The following is a 19,799-nucleotide window of genomic DNA, read 5'->3' as shown; positions in this document are numbered from 1 at the left end:
TTTTCAGAGAAATCCAGTGAAGCAACTCCTTTTTTCAGCGGAATTGGGTCGCATGAACACTCGGAATGTGGCCCACAGCCCATGGCAGCCCTCAACTGGGGCTGGACCAGGGGCTCCCGAACGCTCACTGCCAAACTCCTTGGCAGGGAACCGTACTGGTGGGAAGGTGGTGGTGACACTGTCGGTCTACCCAGAACCGATGGCCAAGGGAACAGAGAGGGGCAGCTCCGTGACACCAGAAAGCTCTCGTGTGGAGCTAGAAAGGAGCACTGGGTCATCAAGTCCAACTATTCCTCACACCCCCTAAACCGTGTCCCTCAGCACCTCATCCACCCGTCCTTTAAACACCTCCAGGGAAGGTGACACAACCATCTCCCTGGGCAGCCTGTCCCAGTGCCCAATGACCCCTTCCATGGAAAATTTTTTCCTGATGTCCAGCCTGAACCTCCTGTGGTGGAGCTTGAGGCCATTCCCCCATGTTCTGTTACCAGGAGTCCTGTTACTCTTTCAAAGACTTTGCTGAAATCCAAGAAGACTACAGGAAACACACAGGAGAATCTCTGCTACTCAAGCCATGCATGAGATAGCAGAAAGTATATCCAGGAAGCTGGAAAGGAGCAGATCTACGGAGTCGGGTGGAGGTGCACCTGCGGTTTTTTTGCAGTATAAGCAGCATGGAGCTGGAAGGAAGCAGCTCTATGAACCTCTGTGTCGGGGACAAGCCCGTCTTCTCTGGTCCTCCAACTCATTCCCAGGGTGCAGTACAGTCAGGAAGGTGGTGGCTGTGCTGGTGCTACCTCACCTTAGGCATGGGCACCTCAACAGAGACGGGTCCCCAGCAGCCGGGCACCATGGACATGGCAAGTGGCCAAGCATAGCCGGGGCCGTGCATCGTAGCATGGAGTTGCAAGGAAGCAGCTCCAGGGAAACACGGAGGAGAATCTCTGCTGCTCACGCCATGGCTGTGGGAGCAGAAAGTATATCCAGGAAGCTGGAAAGTAGCAGATCTATGGAGTTGGGTGGAGGCAGACGTGTGTGTCTTGGCAGGATAAGCAGCATGGAGCTGGAAGGAAGCACCTCTGTGAACCCAGGCAGGAGCATCCCTGCTGCTCCAGGCGTGGGCACCTTGGCATGAGATGGGTCCCCAGCAGATGAGGACCACCACCGCAGCGAGTGCCCAACCAGACGAAGAGCCATGCATCATAGGATAGTGTTTGCAGAAGGGCTGCGAGAAGCTCTGTAGCTGCCTCAAGGATTGCTGCAGACACTGCTGTGCACACCTCTTCTCCCAGCACCCGCCAGTCTCCCAGGACCCTGTGGACAACACCACCCAGACTGCGCCAAGAGGCAGGAACTCAAATTCCAGGGTCCTCCACAATCTCTGCCCAGGGTGCCCTATTATCAGGACGGTGATCACCGTGGTCGTATACGTGGACCCCACCTCAACCCCCATGACTGATAAGGGGCTGGTGGTTAATCCGGGGTCAGATCCTGGCAAACACCCTTTCGGAGTGGCCACTGGGAACAGAGGTGAGCGCATCGCTGTAGATGGGGATCACAGGGCACAGAGCCTTGGGGACATGCAGATGCCCCACAGCAGCCCCACACACAGCTCAAACCCAGGCAGGAGCATCCCTGCTGCTCCAGGCACCACGATCCCACCAGAGAGGGTCCCCAGCAGCAGGTGCCGAGGAGAAGGGCTCGTGGCCAGGGAGACACGGGGCTGGGCTGGGCAAGGAGAGTCTGGAGCCACCTCACCTCCTGCTGGAGATTCTGATGCTGCCCCTGATCTCTGCATCGTGAGGGTCAACCCCAGCCCCTCGCCTGTCTGCCTCCCCTGAACCCATCCCCATGCTGAAAATCCAGTTTCACTGAATCCCAGCCCCTCTGTGCAGACGGAATTCTACCAAAGAAAAGAAAAAACTGATTGTAATGACTATTTCTCCCTCATTTTGTTACCAGCATTTAATTAAACACATCATTAATTCAAGGCATTTGTGAACTCTTCTATTAAATCACAGAGTCATGGGATGGGTTGGGTTGGAAGTGGCCGTGGTAAGAGAGAGAAGAAGCCCCATGGTGCTTGATAGGAGCAGCTGCATGGAGTTGGGCAGTTGTGGACATGAGGATCTCAGCAGGAACAGCGTCATGGAGCTGCAAGGAAGCAGCTGCACGGATGCAGGCAGGAGCATCCCTGCTGCTCCAGGCCTGGGCACCTCAGCAGAGATAAAGAGTAGACAAACAGAAAAGAACTCACAGGAATGGTTAACAGCTTTTTCTATGTATTTAATGTGGTCTCCAAAGGTCACTGCCACACATTTGTGACCTAATGACGTGATGTCACCATGGGGACACTGCACCCATCACCCCTGACTGCCAGGTCTCAGGAACAGGGGCTCTGCCTGCCCTGTGATGTCACAAAGGAGGGCTCGGCCGGCCACAGTCAAATAGGGGCGCGTGCCCCCAGGAGCTGCAGTCGGCGCTGAGCGCTGCACCGGGCAGGTTGAAGCCTCAGCCTCTCCTGCAGCAACAGTGCTGAAGATTTAGCAAAGCTGTGGCCATGGACTGCATGAAGGACCTGAACGTGAATGATGTGATCATTACGACGATGATGGTGACCTATTTGGTCTTCCGTCGCATCGGGCGATGCCTCAGGTTTCCCTGCGTAAGTCTGCAGGTCGGTGACAGCGCTGTGGCGTGGGGTTGCATCTCGTGGCGTGGGGTGGCGTGGGGCGCTGTGGCATGGGGCCAGGACATGCTCCCATCTAACCCAGCTCCTGTGTGTTCTGCAGAGCCGGAGAAGGAACCCAAAGATGTTAGGGCGGAGAGACCAGCAGGACACCAAGAGGACGCAGAGTGGTGAGAGTGCCTGGCATGAACACCCGGAATGTGGCCAACAGCCATTGGCAGCCCTCAACTGGGGCTGGACCAGGGGCTCCCGGACGCTGACTGCCAAACTCCTTTGCAGGGAACCGTACTGGTGGGAAGGGGGTGGTGACGCTGCCGGTCCACCCAGAACCGATGGACAAGGGAATAGAGAGAGGCAGCTCTGTGCCACCGGAAAGCTCTCGTGTGGACCCAGAAAGGAATAGACGCCTGGAGATGGAAAGAAACGGCCACAAAGAAACACAGAAGAGAATCTCTGCTGTTGAAGCCATGGATATGATAGCAGAAAGCATATCCAAGAGGCTGGAAAGGAGCAGATCTACGGCATCGGGTGGAGGCGGATATGTGGAGTTTGGCCAGGTAAGCATCGTGGAGCTGAAAGGAAGCAGCTCTGTGAATCCAGGTTGAAGCCTCAGCCTCTCCTGCAGCAACAGTGCTGAAGATTTAGCAAAGCTGTGGCCATGGACTACAGGAAGGACCCGAGCGTGAATGATGTGATCATTATGACGATGATGGTGACCTATTTGGTCTTCCATCGCATTGGGCGATGGCTCAGGCTTCCCTGGGTAAGGCTGCAGGTCGGTGACTGCACTGTGGCGTGGGGTAGAATCTCGTGGCGTGGAGTGGCATCTCGTGGCGTGGAGGGGCTTGGGGCGCTGTGGCATAGGGCCAGGACATGCTCCCATCTAACCCAGCTCCTGTGTGTCTTGCAGAGCCAGAAAAGGAACCCAGAGATGATAGAGCTGAGAGACCAGCAGGACACCAAGAGGACGCAGAGTGGTGAGAGTGCCTGGCATGAACACCCGGAATGTGGCCCACAGCCCATGGCAGCCCTAAACTGGGGCTGGACCAGGGGCTCCCGGACGCTGACTGCCAAACTCCTTTGCAGGGAACCGTACTGGTGGGAAGGGGGTGGTGACGGTGATGGTCCACCCAGAACCGATGGCCAAGGGAAAAGAGAGAGGCAGCTCTGTGCCTCCAGAGAGCTCTCGTGTGGACCCAGAAAGAAGTACACGCCTGGAGATGGAAAGAAACGGCCACAAGGAAACACAGAAGAGAATCTCTGCTATTGAAGCCATGGATGTGATAGCAGAAAGCATATCCAAGAGGCTGGAAAGGAGCAGATCTACGGCACTGGCTGAAGGCAGACGTGTGAGGTTTGGCCAGATAAGCAGCGTGGAGCTGAAAGGAAGCAGCTCTGTGAATCCAGGCAGGAGCATCCCTGCTGCTCGAGGCACGGGCAGCAAGCAGCCTGGGACCACCACCACAGCGAGTGCCCAACCAGACAAAGAGCCATGCATCGTAGGACGGTGCTTGCAAATGGGCTGCGCGAAGCTCTGCAGCTGCCTCAAGAACTGCTGCAGACACTGCTGTGCACGCCTCTTCTCCCAGCACATGCCAGTCCACCAGGACCCTGTGGAGGACACTACCACGACCACTCCACCAGGCAGCAACTCAACTTCCAGGGTCCTCCCCAATCTCTGCCCAAGGTGCCCTATTATCAGGAAGGTGATCACTGTGATCATCTACATGGAACCCACCTCAACCAAAAAGACTGAGAAGGGGCTGGTGGTTAATGGGGCACCAGCTACGGGGAAGCAACCTTTTGTGGAGCGGCCACCGGGCACAGAGCTTGAGCAGATTCCTGTGGATGGGGAGCACAGGGCACACAGCCTTGGGGACAAGAAGATGCCCAGCAACAGCCTAACACACATCTCAAACGCAGGCACAAGCATCCCTGACCAGCAGGACACCAAGAGGACGCAAAGTGGTGAGAGTGCCTGGCATGAACACCCGGAATGTGGCCCGCAGCCCTGAACTGGGGCTGGACCAGGGGCTCCAAGATGCTCACTGCCAAACTCCTTTGCAGGGAACTGTACTGGTGGGAAGGGGGTGGTGATGCTGCCGGTCCACCCAGAACCAAAGGCCAAAGGAAAAGAGAGAGGCAGCTCTGTGTCTCCAGAAAGCTCTCATGTGGACCCAGAAAAGAGTATACGCCTGGAGATGGAAAGAAACGGCCACAAGGAAACAGAGAAGAGAATCTCTGCTGTTGAAGCCATGGATATGATAGCAGAAAGCATATCCAAGAGGCTGGAAAGGAGCAGATCTACGGCATCGGGTGAAGGCGCATGTGTGGGGTTTGGCCAGGTAAGCAGCGTGGAGCTGAAAGGAAGCAGCTCTGTGAATCCAGGTTGAAGCCTCAGCCTCTCCTGCAGCAACAGTGCTGAAGATTTAGCAAAGCTGTGGCCATGGACCACAAGAAGGACCCGAGCGTGAATGATGTGATCATTATGATGATGATGGTGACCTATTTGGTCTTCCGTCGCATGGGGCAATGGCTCAGGCTTCCCTGGGTAAGGCTGCGGGATGGTGACTGCGCTGTGGCGTGGGGTGGCATCTCGTGGCATCTCGTGGCTGTGGCATAGGTACAGGACATGCTCCCATCTAACCCAGCTCCTGTGTGTTCTGCAGAGCCGGAGAAGGAACCCAGAGATGTTAGGGCGGAGAGACCAGCAGGACACCAAGAGGACGCAGAGTGGTGAGAGTGCCTGGCATGAACACCCAGAATGTGGCCCACAGCCCATGGCAGCCCTCAACTGGGGCTGGACCAGGGGCTCCCGGACGCTCACTGCCAAACTCCTTTGCAGAGAACCGTACTGGTGAGAAGGTGGTGGTGACGGTGACGGTCCATCCAGAACCGATGGGTAAGGGAAAAGAGAGAGGCAGCTCTGTGCCTCCAGAAAGCTCTCGTGTGGACCCAGAAAGGAGTGGATGCCTGGAGATGGAAAAAAGCGGCGGCAAGGAAACACAGAAGAGAATCTCTGCTGTTGAAGCCATGGGTGAGATAGCAGAAAGCACATCCAAGAGGCTGGAAGGGGGCAGATCTACGGCATTGGCTGAAGGCAGACATGTGAGGTTTGGTCCGATAAGCAGCGTGGAGCTGGAAGGAAGCAGCTCTGTGAATCCAGGCAGGAGCATCCCTGCTGCTCCAGGCACCACTACCCCACCAGAGAGGGACACCCAGCAGCAGGTGCCTACAAGAAGGAATCGCGGCAAGGGAACCACGGGGCTGGGCCGGGCAAGAAGACTCTGGAGCCGCCTCACCTCCTGCTGGAGATTCTGATGCTGCCCCTGATCTCTGCATCGTGAGGGTCAACCCCAGCCCCTCGCCTGTCTGCCTCCCCTGAACCCATCCCTGTGAATTCCAGTCCCTCTCAGCAGACAGAAGAACAGATATGATAACTATTTCTCTCTAATTTTTTTTACCAGCATTTAATTAAACTTCTCATTAATCCAAGGCATTTGTGAACTCTTTCCTTAAATCACAGACTCATGGAACGGGTTGGGTTGGAAGGGGTCATGGTAACAGAGTGAAGAAGCCCCGTGGTGCTTGATAGGAGCAGCATCATGGAGTTGGGCAATAGTGGACACGAGGATGTTGGCAGGAGGAACCTCATGGAGCTGCAAGGAAGCAGCTGCATGGATGCAGGCAGGAGCATCCCTGCTGCTCCAGGCATGGGCACCTTGGCATGAGATGGGTCCCCAGCAGATGAGGACCACCACCACAGCGAGTGCCCAACCAGACGAAGAGCCATGCTTCGTAGGATAGTGTTTGCAGAAGGGCTGCGAGAAGCTCTGTAGCTGCCTCAAGGATTGCTGCAGACACTGCTGTGCACACCTCTTCTCCCAGCACCCGCCAGTCTCCCAGGACCCTGTGGAGGACACCACCCAGACCACTCCATCCAGCAGGAACTCAAATTCCGGGGTCCTCCACAATCTCTTCCCCGGGTGCACTATTATCAGGACGGTGATCACCGTGGTCGTATACGTGGACCCCACCTCAACCCCCACGACTGATAAGGGCTGGTGGTTAATCCGGGGTCAGCTCTTGCAAGGACCCTTTTGGAGTGACCACTGGGAGCAGACCAGGCTGCTCAAGGCCCCATCCATCCTGCCCTTGAGCACTTCCAGGGATGAGGTATCCACAACTTTTATCAAGCTATGTGATTCTTTAGATCTAACAGTATTGCAAGAGACTAAAACATCATCCCTCAGCCTGGCCAGAGTCTCCCCCAGTGTCGGTGACGCAGGGGTGCGATGCCCGGCCAGCGATGACACAAAGGGAACTGATAGTCACCGAGTTTGCTCCATCTGCATTAGGGAATGGCTTTAAGTTGGAAGGGGGAAGATTTAGATTGGACATTAGGAAGAAATTCTTGCTGATGAAGGTGGGGCGGCCTTGGCCCAGGTTGCCCAGAGAGGTGGAGGCTGCCTCACCCCTGGAAGTGTTGAAGGCCACGTTGGATGAGGCTTGAATTAACCTGGTCCAGTAGGAGGTGTCCGTGCCCGTGGTGGAGGGGCTGAAACTGGAAGGGCTTTAAGGTCCCTTCTAACCAAACCCATGCCATGATCCTATGATGGGCTCAGTTTTCTGGGGTCTCTGCACCCCAGGGCTCCCCAATCTCCTCCTCCACCATCCACTTGTGGTGCTCCACATCCCCGGGGCAGGACCAGGCTCCTCCACGCCTCTCCAGCCCCTCGCTAGGCAGGGAGGTGGTCAAGGACTCATCCTGCCCTTGGTGGGCTCCTGGACCACCACCATCTCCTTTCACCTCTCTGGGACACGGGTGACACCGAGCAGCCTTGATGCACTTTAATGAACCCTGGGGTCTCCACGCAGGGTCACGTCCCTGGCTTGGGGGGACAGGACCCCCACACACAGCAGGGTCAGCAGATGCTGGGCCACGTGGACCCCATGGCGGGAGGCGCAGACAGGTCCTCTCCAGAGGCATCGCGTCCCCACGCAGCCATGTGTGGTCCTGGGAGTGGAGCACACACCCGTGACGAGTTGCTCCCCGGTCTCAGCCCAGTCCTCCGCTGGTGGCAGGAGCTGGTGGTGGCCACCGCACCTCCCTGGTGTCAACGCCGAAGGGGCTGAGCACCACGCAAGTGAAGTTGGTGTGAAGGTCCCGGGCGCTGAAGGACTCGAAATAGAGGTCACGATGCAAGGCCACCACTGAACCTCGCGGTTCCTCTCTGTGGAGCCAGCAGGGAGCACTCAGCACCAACCCCTTCATCCGTGACACCCCCCGAGCCGGGGGACACCGGTTCTTTGTCCCAGCCGAGAGGTGTCCCCCCTGATCCTGGTACTCACAGCACCATCCCTTCACGCACAGCACCATCTGGATGAAGCTTCTCCACGAAGGAACCGTTCCCCAACCAGTAGAGAAGCGTGAACTCGGGGAAGCCGCTCACCGCCTCGCATGAGACGTTCACGCTTTCTCCTGGAGACAGAGGGGACACAGGGGTCAGAGGGGCTGCGAGGGTCTCTGGTGACTCCGTGGCCACAGGTCCAGCACCCCCTCACAAAGGGGGATGTCCTCCACCTCAACAGCACCCCAAAATCCTGGCTGTTGGGGATGATGTTCCTCACGTGTCCAAGGGGAATGTTCTCCCATCTCACCAGCACCCCAAAATCTTGGCTACTGGGAGGTGATGCTCCTCATTTCTCAAAGCGGAATGTCCTCCTGCTTCACCAGCACCCCTAAATCTTGGCTGCTGAGGAAGATGCTCCTCATGTGTCAAAAGGGATTGTCCTCCCATCTCACCAGCACCCCAAAATCCTGGCTGTTGGGATGATGTTCCTCATGTATCCAACGGCAATGTCCTCCCACCTCACCAGCACCCCAAAAACTTGGCTTTTGGGAGGTGATGCTCCTCGTGTATCCAAGGGGAATGTCCTCCACCTCACCAGCACCCCAAAATCTTGGCTGTTGGGGATGATGTTCCTCACGTGTCCAAGGGGAATGTCCTCCCATCTCACCAGCACCCCAAAATCTTGGCTACTGGGAGGTGATGCTCCTCATGTCCCAAAGGGGAATGTCCTCCCACCTCACCAGCACCCCAAAATCTTGGCTGTTAAAGAAGATGCTCCTCATGTGTCAAAAGGGATTGTCCTCCCATCTCACCAGCACTCCAAAATCCTGGCTGTTGGTGATGAAGTTCGTCACGTGTCCAAGGGGAATGTCCACCCATCTCACCAGCACCCCAAAATCTTGGCTACTGGGAGGTGATGCTCCTCATTTCTCAAAGGGGAATGTCCTCCTGCCTCACCAGCACCCCTAAATCTTGGCTCTTGGGGATGATGTTCCTCACGTGTCCAATGGCAATGTCCTCCCATCTCACCAGCACCCCAAAATCTTGGCTATTGGGATGATGTTCCTCACATATCCAACGGCAATGTCCTCCCACCTCACCAGCACCCCAAAAACTTGGCTTTTGGGAGGTGATGCTCCTCGTGTATCCAAGGGGAATGTCCTCCACCTCACCAGCACCCTAAAATCTCAGGTGCTTGGGGAAAATGCTCTTCATGGGTCGAAGGGCAATGTCCCCCCACTTCACCAGCACCCCAAAAACTTGGCTGTTGGGGATGATACTCCTCCTGTGTCCAAGAGGAATGTCCTCCCACCTCACCTGCACCCCTAAATCTTGGCTGTTGAGGAAGATGCTCCTCATGTGTCAAAAGGGATTGTCCTTCCACCTCATCAGCACCCCAAAAACATGGCTGGTGAGGATGATGCTCCTCCTGTGTCCATGGGGAATGTCCTCCCCCTCACCAGCACCCCAAAATCTTGACTGTTGTGAGATGATATTCCTGGTGTGTCCAAGGGGAACATCCTCCCCCTCACCAGCACCCTAAAATCTTGACTGTTGTGAGATGATATTCCTGGTGTGTCCAAGGGGAACCTCCTCCCCCTCACCAGCACCCCAAAATCTTGGCTGCTTGCCCCTGGCTGAAGTTCTGACTGCGGTCCCACCACCACCACTCCTGCCATGGACCGTGGGGGTCACTCACCCAGTCGAGGGGGGCGTTGCGGTGTCCGCAAGGCGGTGATGCTGGGGCGCTGCAGGGCCATGGCACCTGGGGGAGCAGAGCGGGGTGACGAGGGGGGACAACAGCTGCCCCCACCCCAAGGCTCCACATCTCCAGGATGGGCAGAGAAGATGAGGAGCACAGAGCCACCACCACCACCACCACCTCACTCACCTGTGGGGCAGGAGACCAGGGTCCAGCAGAGCAGGGACAGGAGGAGCCGGGTACGGGGTCCCAGGGTGCCTGTGGGCAGAGATGGGGGTGCATCAGGACCATCCCCCCCTTCAGGATGGGATGTTCCTCCCAGTGTGTCCCCCCCAGCGTCCCCCAAGCCCCAGGTGGTCCCCATACCAGTATCTCCCCCCAGCATCCCACCAGTATCCCCAACATCCCACGTGTATCCCCCAACACCAGTATCCACCCCCAGCATCCCACCAGTATCCTCCCAACACCAGTATCCCCCCAGTATCTTCCCCACCAGTATCCCACCAGTATTCCCCCAACACCAGTATCCCCGTCATCCCACCAGTATCCCCCTGTCACCAGTACCCCCCCATCATCCCACCAGTATCCTCCCCCATCAGTATCCCCATCATCCCACGTATATCTCCCATCACCAGTATCCACCCCCAGCATCCCACCAGTATCCCGCCCATCATCCCACCAGTATCCCCCCATCACCAGTACCCCCCCATCATCCCACCAGTATCCTCCCCCATCATCCCACCAGTATCCTCCCCCATCAGTATCCCCAGCATCCCACGTGTATCCCCCCAACACCAGTATCCACCCCCAGCATCCAACATCACCAGCACCCCCCCAGTATCCCATCACCAGTACCCCCCATCATCCCACCAGTATCCGCCCATCACCAGTACTCCCCCATCATCCCACCAGTATCCTCCCCCATCAGTATCCCCAGCATCCCACGTGTATCTCCCCAACACCAGTATCACCTCCATCATCCCACCAGTATTCCCCCAACACCAGTATCCCCCCGTCACCAGTACTCCCCCATTATCCCACCAGTATCCTCCCCATCAGTATCCCCAGCATCCCACATGTATCCCCCCAACACCAGTATCTCGCCACATCATCCCACCAGTATCCCTCCAACACCAGTATCCCCCCATCACCAGTACACCCCCATCATCCCAAAACCAGTATCCCCCCAACACCAGTATCCCCTCGTCATCCCACCAGTATCCCCCCATCACCAGTACCCCCCCCCATCATCCCACCAGTATCCTCCCCCATCAGTATCCCCAGCATCCCACGTGTATCCCCCCAACACCAGTATCCACCCCCAGCATCCCACATCACCAGTACCCCCCCATCATCCCACCAATATCCCCCCAACACCAGGAATCCCCTTCATTATCCCACCAGTATCCTCTCCCACCAGCATCCCACCAGTATCCCCCCATCATCCCAGCAGTAGTCCCCCAACACCAGTATCTCCTCCAGCATCCCACCAGTATCCTCCCCCACCAGTATCCCACCAGTATCCCCCAATACCAGTATCCCACCAGCATCCTCTCCCAACAGCATGCCACCAGTATCTGCCCCAGCATCCCACCAGTATCCCCCCAGTATTCCACCAGTATCCCCCATCATCCCACCAGTATCTCCACCAGCATCCCACCAGCATCCTCCCCCACCAGTATCCCACCAGTATACCCCCAGTATTCCACCAGTATGCCCCCAAAACCAGTATCCCCCAGCATCCCACCAGCATCCTCCCCCATCATCACCCCACCAGTATCCCCCCAAAACCAGTATCTCCCACAGCATCCCGCCAGTATCCCGCCCATCATCCCACCAGTGTCCCCATCATCCCACCAGTATCTCCCCCAGCATCCCACCAGCATCCTCCCCCACCAGTATCCCACCAGTATACCCCAGTATTCCACCAGTATCTCACCACCACCATTATCCCACCAGTATCCTCCCCCTTCATCATCCCAGCAGTAGCCCCCCAACACCAGTATCTCCCCCAGCATCCCACCAGCATCCTCCCCCACCAGTATCCCACCAGTATACCCCAGTATTCCACCAGTATCCCCCTCTATCATCCCACAAGTATCTCACCACCATCATTATCCCACCAGTATCCTCCCCCACTATCCCACCAGCATCCTCCCAACACCAGTATCCTCCCAGCATCCTCCCCCACCAGTATTCCCCCAGTATCCCCCTCCATCATCCCACCAGTATCCCACCACCACCAGTATCCCCACCAGTATCCCACCAGTATCCCCCCAACACCAGTATCTCCTCCAGTATCCTCCCCCACCAGCATCCCACCAGTATCCCCCCAAAACCAGTATCTCCTCCAGCATCCCACCAGTATCCTCCCCCACCAGTATCCCCACCATCATCCCAGCAGTAGCCCCCCAACACCAGTATCTCCCCCAGCATCCCACCAGTATCCTCCCACCACCAGTATCCCCCCATCATCCCACCAGTATGCCCCCAAAACCAGTATCCCCCAGCATCCCACCAGCATCCTCCCCCACCAGTATCCCACCAGTATTCCCCCAGTATCCCCCTCCATCATCCCACCAGTACCCCACCACCACCAGTATCCCCCCAGTATCCCACCAGCATCCTCCCAACACCAGTATTCCCCCAGCATCCTCCCCCATCTTCCCACCAGTATCCCCCCATTTTCCCCCCAGTATCCCCCCAACACCAGTATCTCCTCCAGCTTCCCACCAGTATCCTCCCCCACTACTATCCCACCAGTACCCCACCAGTATCCTCCCAACACCAGTATTCTCCCAGCATCTTCCCCCTCATCTTCCCACCAGTATCCCCCCAGTATCCCCCCAGCATCCCCCCAGCATCCTCCCCCACCAGCATCCCACCAGTATCCCCCCCAGCATCCCACCAGTATGCCCCCAAAATCAGTATCCCCCCAGCATCCCACCAGCATCCTCCCCCACCAGTATCCTACCAGTATCCCACCAGTATCCTCCCAAAACCAGTATTCCCCCAACACCAGTATCCCCCACCATCCCCCCAGCATCCTTCCCCACCAGTATCCCACCAGTATTCCCCCAGTATCCCCCTCCATCATCCCACCACTATCCCCCCATCACCAGTATCCCACCAGCATCCTCCCCCACCAGTATCCCACCAATATCCCACCACCACCAGTATCCTCCCCAGTATCCCACCAGTATCCCCCCCAGCATCCTCCCCCCCCAGTATCTTCCCCAGTATCCCCCCAGTACCCCCTCAGCATCCTCCCCCACCAGTATCCCCCAGTATCCCCCCAGTACCCCCTCCATCATCCCACCACCACCACCAGTATCCCCCCCAGTACCCCCCCAGCATCCTCCCCCCCAGCATCCTCCCCCCCAGTAGCCCCCCAGTACCCCCCCATTTCCCAATCCCAGTCCCTCCCAGTGCTCCCAGTCCTTACGGGCAGAGCTCGGAGCATCCATGGGGCGGCGACGCTCGGGGCGGCTCCACTTTATGGCCCGGGAGGGGCAGAGCCGTGACTCACCGGAGCCGCCCCGGGGAGGGACCCGGGATGTCCCCAATGTCCCCTGTGCCACGTCCCGTGTCCCCAGGATGTCCCCAGTGTCCCCTGTGCTCCATCCCGTGTCCCCGTGTCCCCAGGATGTCCCCAGTGTCCCCTATTCTCCATCCCATGTCCCCGTGTCCCCAGGATGTCCCCAGTGTCCCCTATACTCCATCCCATGTCCCCGTGTCCCCAGGATGTCCCCAGTGTCCCCTGTTCTCCATCCCATGTCCCCGTGTCCCCAGGATGTCCCCAATGTCCCCTATTCTCCATCCCATGTCCCCGTGTCCCCAGAATGTCCCCAGTGTCCCCTATACTCCATCCCATGTCCCCGTGTCCCCAGGATGTCCCCAGTGTCCCCTATACTCCATCCCATGTCCCCGTGTCCCCAGAATGTCCCCAGTGTCCCCTATACTCCATCCCATGTCCCTGTGTCCCCAGGATGTCCCTGTGTCCCCAGAATGTCCCCAGTGTCCCCTATACTCCATCCCATGTCCCTGTGTCCCCAGGATGTCCCTGTGTCCCCAGAATGTCCCCAGTGTCCCCTATACTCCATCCCATGTCCCTCTGTCCCCAGGATGTCCCCAGTGTCCCCTATACTCCATCCCATGTCCCCGTGTCCCCAGGATGTCCCCAATGTCCCCCGTGCTCCATCCCATGTCCCCGTGTCCCCAGGATGTCCCCACTGTCCCCTGTGCTCCATCCCATGTCCCCGTGTCCCCAGAATGTCCCCAGTGTCCCCTGTGCCACATCCCATGTCCCCGTGTCCCCAGGATGTCCCCAGTGTCCCCTGTGCTCCATCCCATGTCCCCGTGTCCCCAGAATGTCCCCAGTGTCCCCTGTTCTCCATCCCATGTCCCCAAGTCCCCAGAATGTCCCCAGTGTCCCCTGTGCTCCATCCCATGTCCCCGTGTCCCCAGGATGTCCCCAATGTCCCCCGTGCTCCATCCCATGTCCCCGTGTCCCCAGGATGTCCCCACTGTCCCCTGTGCTCCATCCCGTGTCCCTGTGTCCCCAGAATGTCCCCAATGTCCCCTATTCTCCATCCCATGTCCCCGTGTCCCCAGAATGTCCCCAGTGTCCCCTGTTCTCCATCCCATGTCCCTGTGTCCCCAGAATGTCTCCAGTGTCCCCTGTGCCACACTCCGTGTCCCCAGAATGTCCCCAGCATCTCATGAGCCCCCCCATGCCACATCCCATGTCCCCAGGACCCCAGGATATTCCCAGTGTCCCCTGTGTCCCCAAGACGCCTCCAGTGTCCCCAGTGTCCCCTGTGCCACACCCTGTGTCCCCAGGATATGCCCAGTGTCCCCTGTGCCCCCCATGCCACATCCCATGTCCCCAGGACCCCAAGATGTGCCCAGTGTCCCCCATGTCCCCCATTCTACATCCCATGCTTCAGGACACCAGGATGTCCCCTATGTCCCCTGTGTCCCCCATGCCACATCCCATGTCCCCAGGCCCCCAGGACTTGCCCAGTGTCCCCAATGTCCCCAAGATGTGCCCAGCGTCCCCTCTGTGTCCCCCATGCCACATCCCATGTCCCCTCAACCTCAGGATGTGTCCAGTGTCCCCCATGACCCCAAGACATGTCCAGTGTCTCCTGTGCCAAACCCTGTGTCCCCATGTCCCCAAGATGTGCCCAGTGTCCCCCCTGTGTCCCCATGCCACATCCCATGTCCCCAGGACCCCAGGATATTCCCAGTGTCCCCCATGTCCCCAAGATGTGCCCACTGTCCCCCCTATGTCCCCTGTGCCCCCCATGCCACACCCCATGTCCCCATGTCCCCATGATGTGCCCAGTGTCCCCCATGTCCCCAAGACATGTCCAGTGTCCCCACGTGTCCCCTGGGCCACACCCTGTGTCCCCAGGATGTGCCCAGTGTCCCCCATGTCCCTCATTCTACATCCCATGTCCCCAGGCCCCCAGGACTTGCCCAGTGTCCCCAATGTCCCCAAGATGTGCCCATTGTCCCCCCTATGTCCCCCGTGTCCTTCATGCCACACCCCATGTCCCCAGGCCCCCAGGACTTGCCCAGTGTCCCCAATGTCCCCAAGATGTGCCCATTGTCCCCCCTATGTCCCCTGTGCCCCCCATGCCACACCCCATGTCCCCGTGTCCCCAGGACATGCCCAGTGTCCCCCCTATGTCCCCTGTGCCCCCCATGCCACAGCCCATGTCCCCATGTCCCCAAGATGTGCCCATTGTCCCCCTATGTCCCCTGTGCCCCCCATGCCACATCCCATGTCCCCAGGACACCAGGACTTGCCCAATGTCCCCAAGATGTGCCCAGCGTCCCCCCCATGTCCCCTGTGTCCCCCATGCCACATCCCATGTCCTCAGAACCCCAGGACATGACCAGTGTCCCCAATGTCCCCAAGATGTGCCCATTGTCCCCCTATGTCCCCTGTGCCCCCCATGCCACACCCCATGTCCCCAGGACCCCAGGATTTGCCCAGTGTCCCCCATGTCCCCAAGATGTGCCCATTGTCCCCCCTATGTCCCCTGTGCCCCCAATGCCACAGCCCATGTCCCCAGGACCCCAGGATGTGCCCAGTGTCCCCCATGTCCCCAAGATGTGCCCAGTGTCCCCCATGCCACATCCCATGTCCCCAGGACCCCAGGATGTGCCCCGTGTCCCCCATGTCCCCAAGATGTGCCCACTGTCCCCCCTATGTCCCCTGTGCCCCCCATCTCAGGAGGATCTCAGCAGCCAAGATGGGGCTTTCCAAACCCCCTCGAGATCCAGCAGGAGAACCAGGAGAAACCCTTTGGACCATTTCCACGCCCAAACTTTGGCTTCTCGGCAGCTCCTACTGTGCCAATCCCGGCCCAGCGCTCCGTACGGAAAATCCCTGGCAAGTTTCCCGGCAGCTGGTAGCGATGATTCCCGGAAAAGCATCTGGGAAAGGCATTTGAGGACCTCACCAAGCACAACACGGCCCCTTCTTCACCAGGAGCAGAGAAGGGACTTTGGACACACCTCGAATCTGGGGGTCAGTTTTGGGCTCCTCAATCCAAGAAGGACATTGTGGGGCTGAAGAAGGTTCTGGACAGATTGGAGCCATGGGATGAGGTCAACGGGATGAGGTTCCACCATGGGATGGGAACCTCCACACCAACCCTGTGGAGCTCCAGCCCTGGGGAGGAGCATCTGGAAAGGGCTCTGGTGGAGAAGGACCTCAAGGGGTTGGTGGAGAGCGGCTGAACATGAGCCAGAGGTGGCCCAGGTGGCCAAGAAGGCCATCGGCATCTTGGCCTGGATCAGAACCAGCGTGGCCACCAGGAGAAGGGAAGGGATTGTCCACCTGGGGAGGCCACACCTCAAATCCGGGGGTCAATTTTGGGCTCCTCAATCCAAGAAGGACATTGTGGGGCTGAAGAATGTCCGGAGAAGGGAACGGAGCTGAAGAAGGTTCTGGAGAACAAAGGTTCTGAGGAGCAGCTGAGGGACCTGGAGGGGGTTTATCCTGGAGAAGAAGAGGCTGAGAGGAGACCTCAGCACTGTCTACAGCTGAAAGGAGGTTGTGGTGAGGTGGGTGTTGGTCTCCTCTTGTCCTCTCACCCATCGCTTGGGAGAAGAGCCCAACGCCCACCTCAAACTGCACCACAGCAGCTTCAGATGGGACATCAGGAGAACGTTCCGCATGGAAAGGCTTCTCCTGCCCTTGGGAGCGGCTGCCCAGGGAGGTGGTGGAGTCCCCCATCCCTGGAGGCCTTCAAAAGACGCGGAGATGAGGTCCTCATGGCTGTGGTTTCCTTGTGGAGAGGGACTGTTGGATGACCTCAACGGTCTTTTCCAACCGAATGATTCTTTGGTTCCCCCTCGGGGGGGGGAGGAACCGCGTGTCCTGGGCTCTCCGTCCGCCTTCCGGCGTCATCCCTGCTGGGCTCCCAGCTGACTCGGCTCCGGAGAAGGTCAAGCGTTCCTGAAATCGCTTCCTCATCGTCTCCGTGTGCCGGATGAGCGGTTGTTCCTTCTTCCTTCCCCTTCCCGGCTTCCCCCACTGCTCCGCTGATGGAGCTCCATCTCCTCTCCCAACTGCCTTTCCCAACTCCACCGGTGTTTCCAACCCTCTGGAATTGCTCAGATTCTCCTGGAAAAGAGCTCTTCTGCTCCACCACCACCCGTTGGTTCCACCACATCTTAACTCAGCACTTTCCTCCTTCTCCAAACCCCTCTGGTGACTCCACCAGTGTTTCCAACCCTCTGGAATTGCTCAGATTCTCCTGGAGAAGAGCTCCTCTGCTCCACCACCACCAGTTGGTTCCACCACATCATAACTCAGCACTTTCCTCCTTCTCCAAACCCCTCTGGTGACTCCACCACTGTTTCCAACCCTCTGGAATTGCTCAGATTCTCCTGGAAAAGAGCTCTTCTGGTCCAGAACCACCCGTTGGTTCCACCACATTCCAGCCCAGCACTTTCCTCCTTCTCCAAACCCCTCTGGTGACTCCACCACTGTTTCCAACCCTCTGGAATTGCTCAGATTCTCCTGGAAAAGAGCTCTTCTGCTCCATCACCACCCGTTGGTTCCACCACATTCCAGCCCAGCACTTTCCTCCTTCTCCAAACCCCTCTGGTGACTCCACCACTGTTTCCAACCCTCTGGAATTGCTCAGAATCTCCTGGAAAAGAGCTCCTCTGCTCCAGCACCACCCGTTGGTTCCACCACATCCCAACACAGCGCTTTCCTCCTTCTCCCAAAACCCCTGTGGTGACTCCACCGGTGTTTCCAACCCTCTGGAATTGCTCAGATTCTCCTGGAAAAGAGCTCCTCTGCTCCATCACCACCCGTTGGTTCCACCACATCTTAACTCAGCACTTTCCTCCTTCTCCAAACCCCTCTGGTGACTCCACCACTGTTTCCAACCCTTTGGAATTGCTCAGAATCTCCTGGAAAAGAGCTCTTCTGCTCCAGAACCACCCGTTGGTTCCACCACATCTTAACTCAGCACTTTCCTCCTTCCCAAAACCCCTCTGGTGACTCCACCACTGTTTCCAACCCTCTGGAATTGCTCAGAATCTCCTGGAAAAGAGCTCTTCTGCTCCAGCACCACCCGTTGGGTTCCACCACATCTTAACTCAGCACTTTCCTCCTTCTCCAAACCCCTCTGGTGACTCCACCACTGTTTCCAACTCTCTGGAATTGCTCAGATTCTCCTGGAAAAGAGCTCTTCTGCTCCAACACCACCCGTTGGTTCCACCACATCCCAGCTCAGCACATTCCTCCTTCTCCAAACCCCTCTGGTGACTCCATCAGTGTTTCCCACCCTCTGGAATTGCTCAGAATCCCCTGGAAAAGAGGTCTTCTGGTCCAGAACCACCAGTTGGTTCCACCACATTCCAGCCCAGCACTTTCCTCCTTCTCCAAACCCCTCTGGTGACTCCACCACTGTTTCCAACCCTCTGGAATTGCTCAGAATCCCCTGGAAAAGAGGTCTTCTGGTCCAGAACCACCAGTTGGTTCCACCACATTCCAGCCCAGCACTTTCCTCCTTCTCCAAACCCCTCTGGTGACTCCATCAGTGTTTCCAACCCTCTGGAATTGCTCAGATTCTCCTGGAAAAGAGCTCTTCTGGTCCAACACCACCCGTTGGACCAGGAGACCACGAAGGTTCCTGGAGGAACCGGGACAGCGTAAGCCATGAAGGAAAACCCCCAAACCACGTCTCTGTTTCCACGATTCCTCCTTCTCTTTGGTGACACCACCGTGACGTCGTTTCACCGGAAAAAAAGAAACCCCAGAAGGTCCCCTTGGGGACAACGTGACGCGACCACAGAGGAGCTCCTCCGGTGACGGAACCGCAGCCGAGACACCACCGCGGCCACTTCCCCACCCGCCCCCCCGTGACACGGTGACACGCAGCCCCTCGCGCCGGTGACATCAACGGGTGTCCCCTCCCTGTGTCACCCTCAGGGGACACAGTGGGACCTCCTCGATGTCCTCAAACCACCACGACCTCGTGTCCCCTCCCTGTGTCCCTCTGTCACATCACAGCCCCCTCAGAGAACCCCTGGACTCCTCGTCACCCCCAAAGTGCCACATCCTCGTGTCCCCTCCCTGTGTCCCTCTGTCACATCACGACCCCCTCAGAGACCCCCTGGACTCCTCATCACCCCCAAAGCACCACAACCTCGCGTCCCCTCCCTGTGTCCCTTTGTCACCAACAGCCCCTCAGGGGACACAGTGGGACCTCCTCAATGTCCCCAAAACACCATGTCCTCGTGTCCCCTCCCTGTGTCCCTTTGTCACCAACGGCCCCTCAGGGGACACAGTGTGACTTCCTCGATGTCCCCAAACCACCACGACCTCCTGTCCCCTCCCTGTGTCCCTTTGTCACCAAATGCCCCTCAGGGGACACAGTGTGACTTCCTCGATGTCCCCAAACCACCACGATGTCCCCAAACCACCACATCCTCATGTCCCCTCCCTGTGTCCCTTTGTCACCAACAGCCCCTCAGGGGACACAGTGGGACCTCCTCCATGTCCCCAAACCACCAC

The 19,799-nt window shown here is 57.9% G+C and overlaps 1 protein-coding gene across 4 annotated transcripts; it reads right to left on the bottom strand.

Moving 5' to 3' along the window:
• Nucleotides 1–2,526: 2,526 nt before the first annotated feature.
• On the bottom strand, nt 2,527–13,383 carry IL18BP (interleukin 18 binding protein). Of its 4 annotated transcripts, none has more exons than XM_054080760.1 (6): nt 13,191–13,383; nt 9,935–10,003; nt 9,743–9,808; nt 8,042–8,171; nt 7,726–7,923; nt 2,527–2,786 (listed from the first exon to the last, which is right to left on the bottom strand). In XM_054080760.1, exons 1-5 carry the CDS (start codon nt 13,210–13,212, stop codon nt 7,749–7,751), a joined length of 462 nt encoding a protein of 153 aa, XP_053936735.1. In that variant the 5' UTR covers nt 13,213–13,383; the 3' UTR covers nt 2,527–2,786; nt 7,726–7,748. The 4 variants fall into 4 exon arrangements, with proteins under 4 accessions (XP_053936735.1, XP_053936714.1, XP_053936719.1 ...); XM_054080752.1 differs by lacking the exon at nt 2,527–2,786 and adding an exon at nt 6,464–6,599; XM_054080739.1 differs by lacking the exons at nt 2,527–2,786; nt 7,726–7,923 and adding an exon at nt 6,033–6,599.
• Nucleotides 13,384–19,799: the final 6,416 nt, after the last annotated feature.

This window comes from Cuculus canorus, chromosome 1 (genome assembly GCF_017976375.1).
Source record: "Cuculus canorus isolate bCucCan1 chromosome 1, bCucCan1.pri, whole genome shotgun sequence".
NCBI lineage: Eukaryota > Metazoa > Chordata > Aves > Cuculiformes > Cuculidae > Cuculus > Cuculus canorus.
This window is presented reverse-complemented; position numbering and strand designations above follow the sequence as displayed.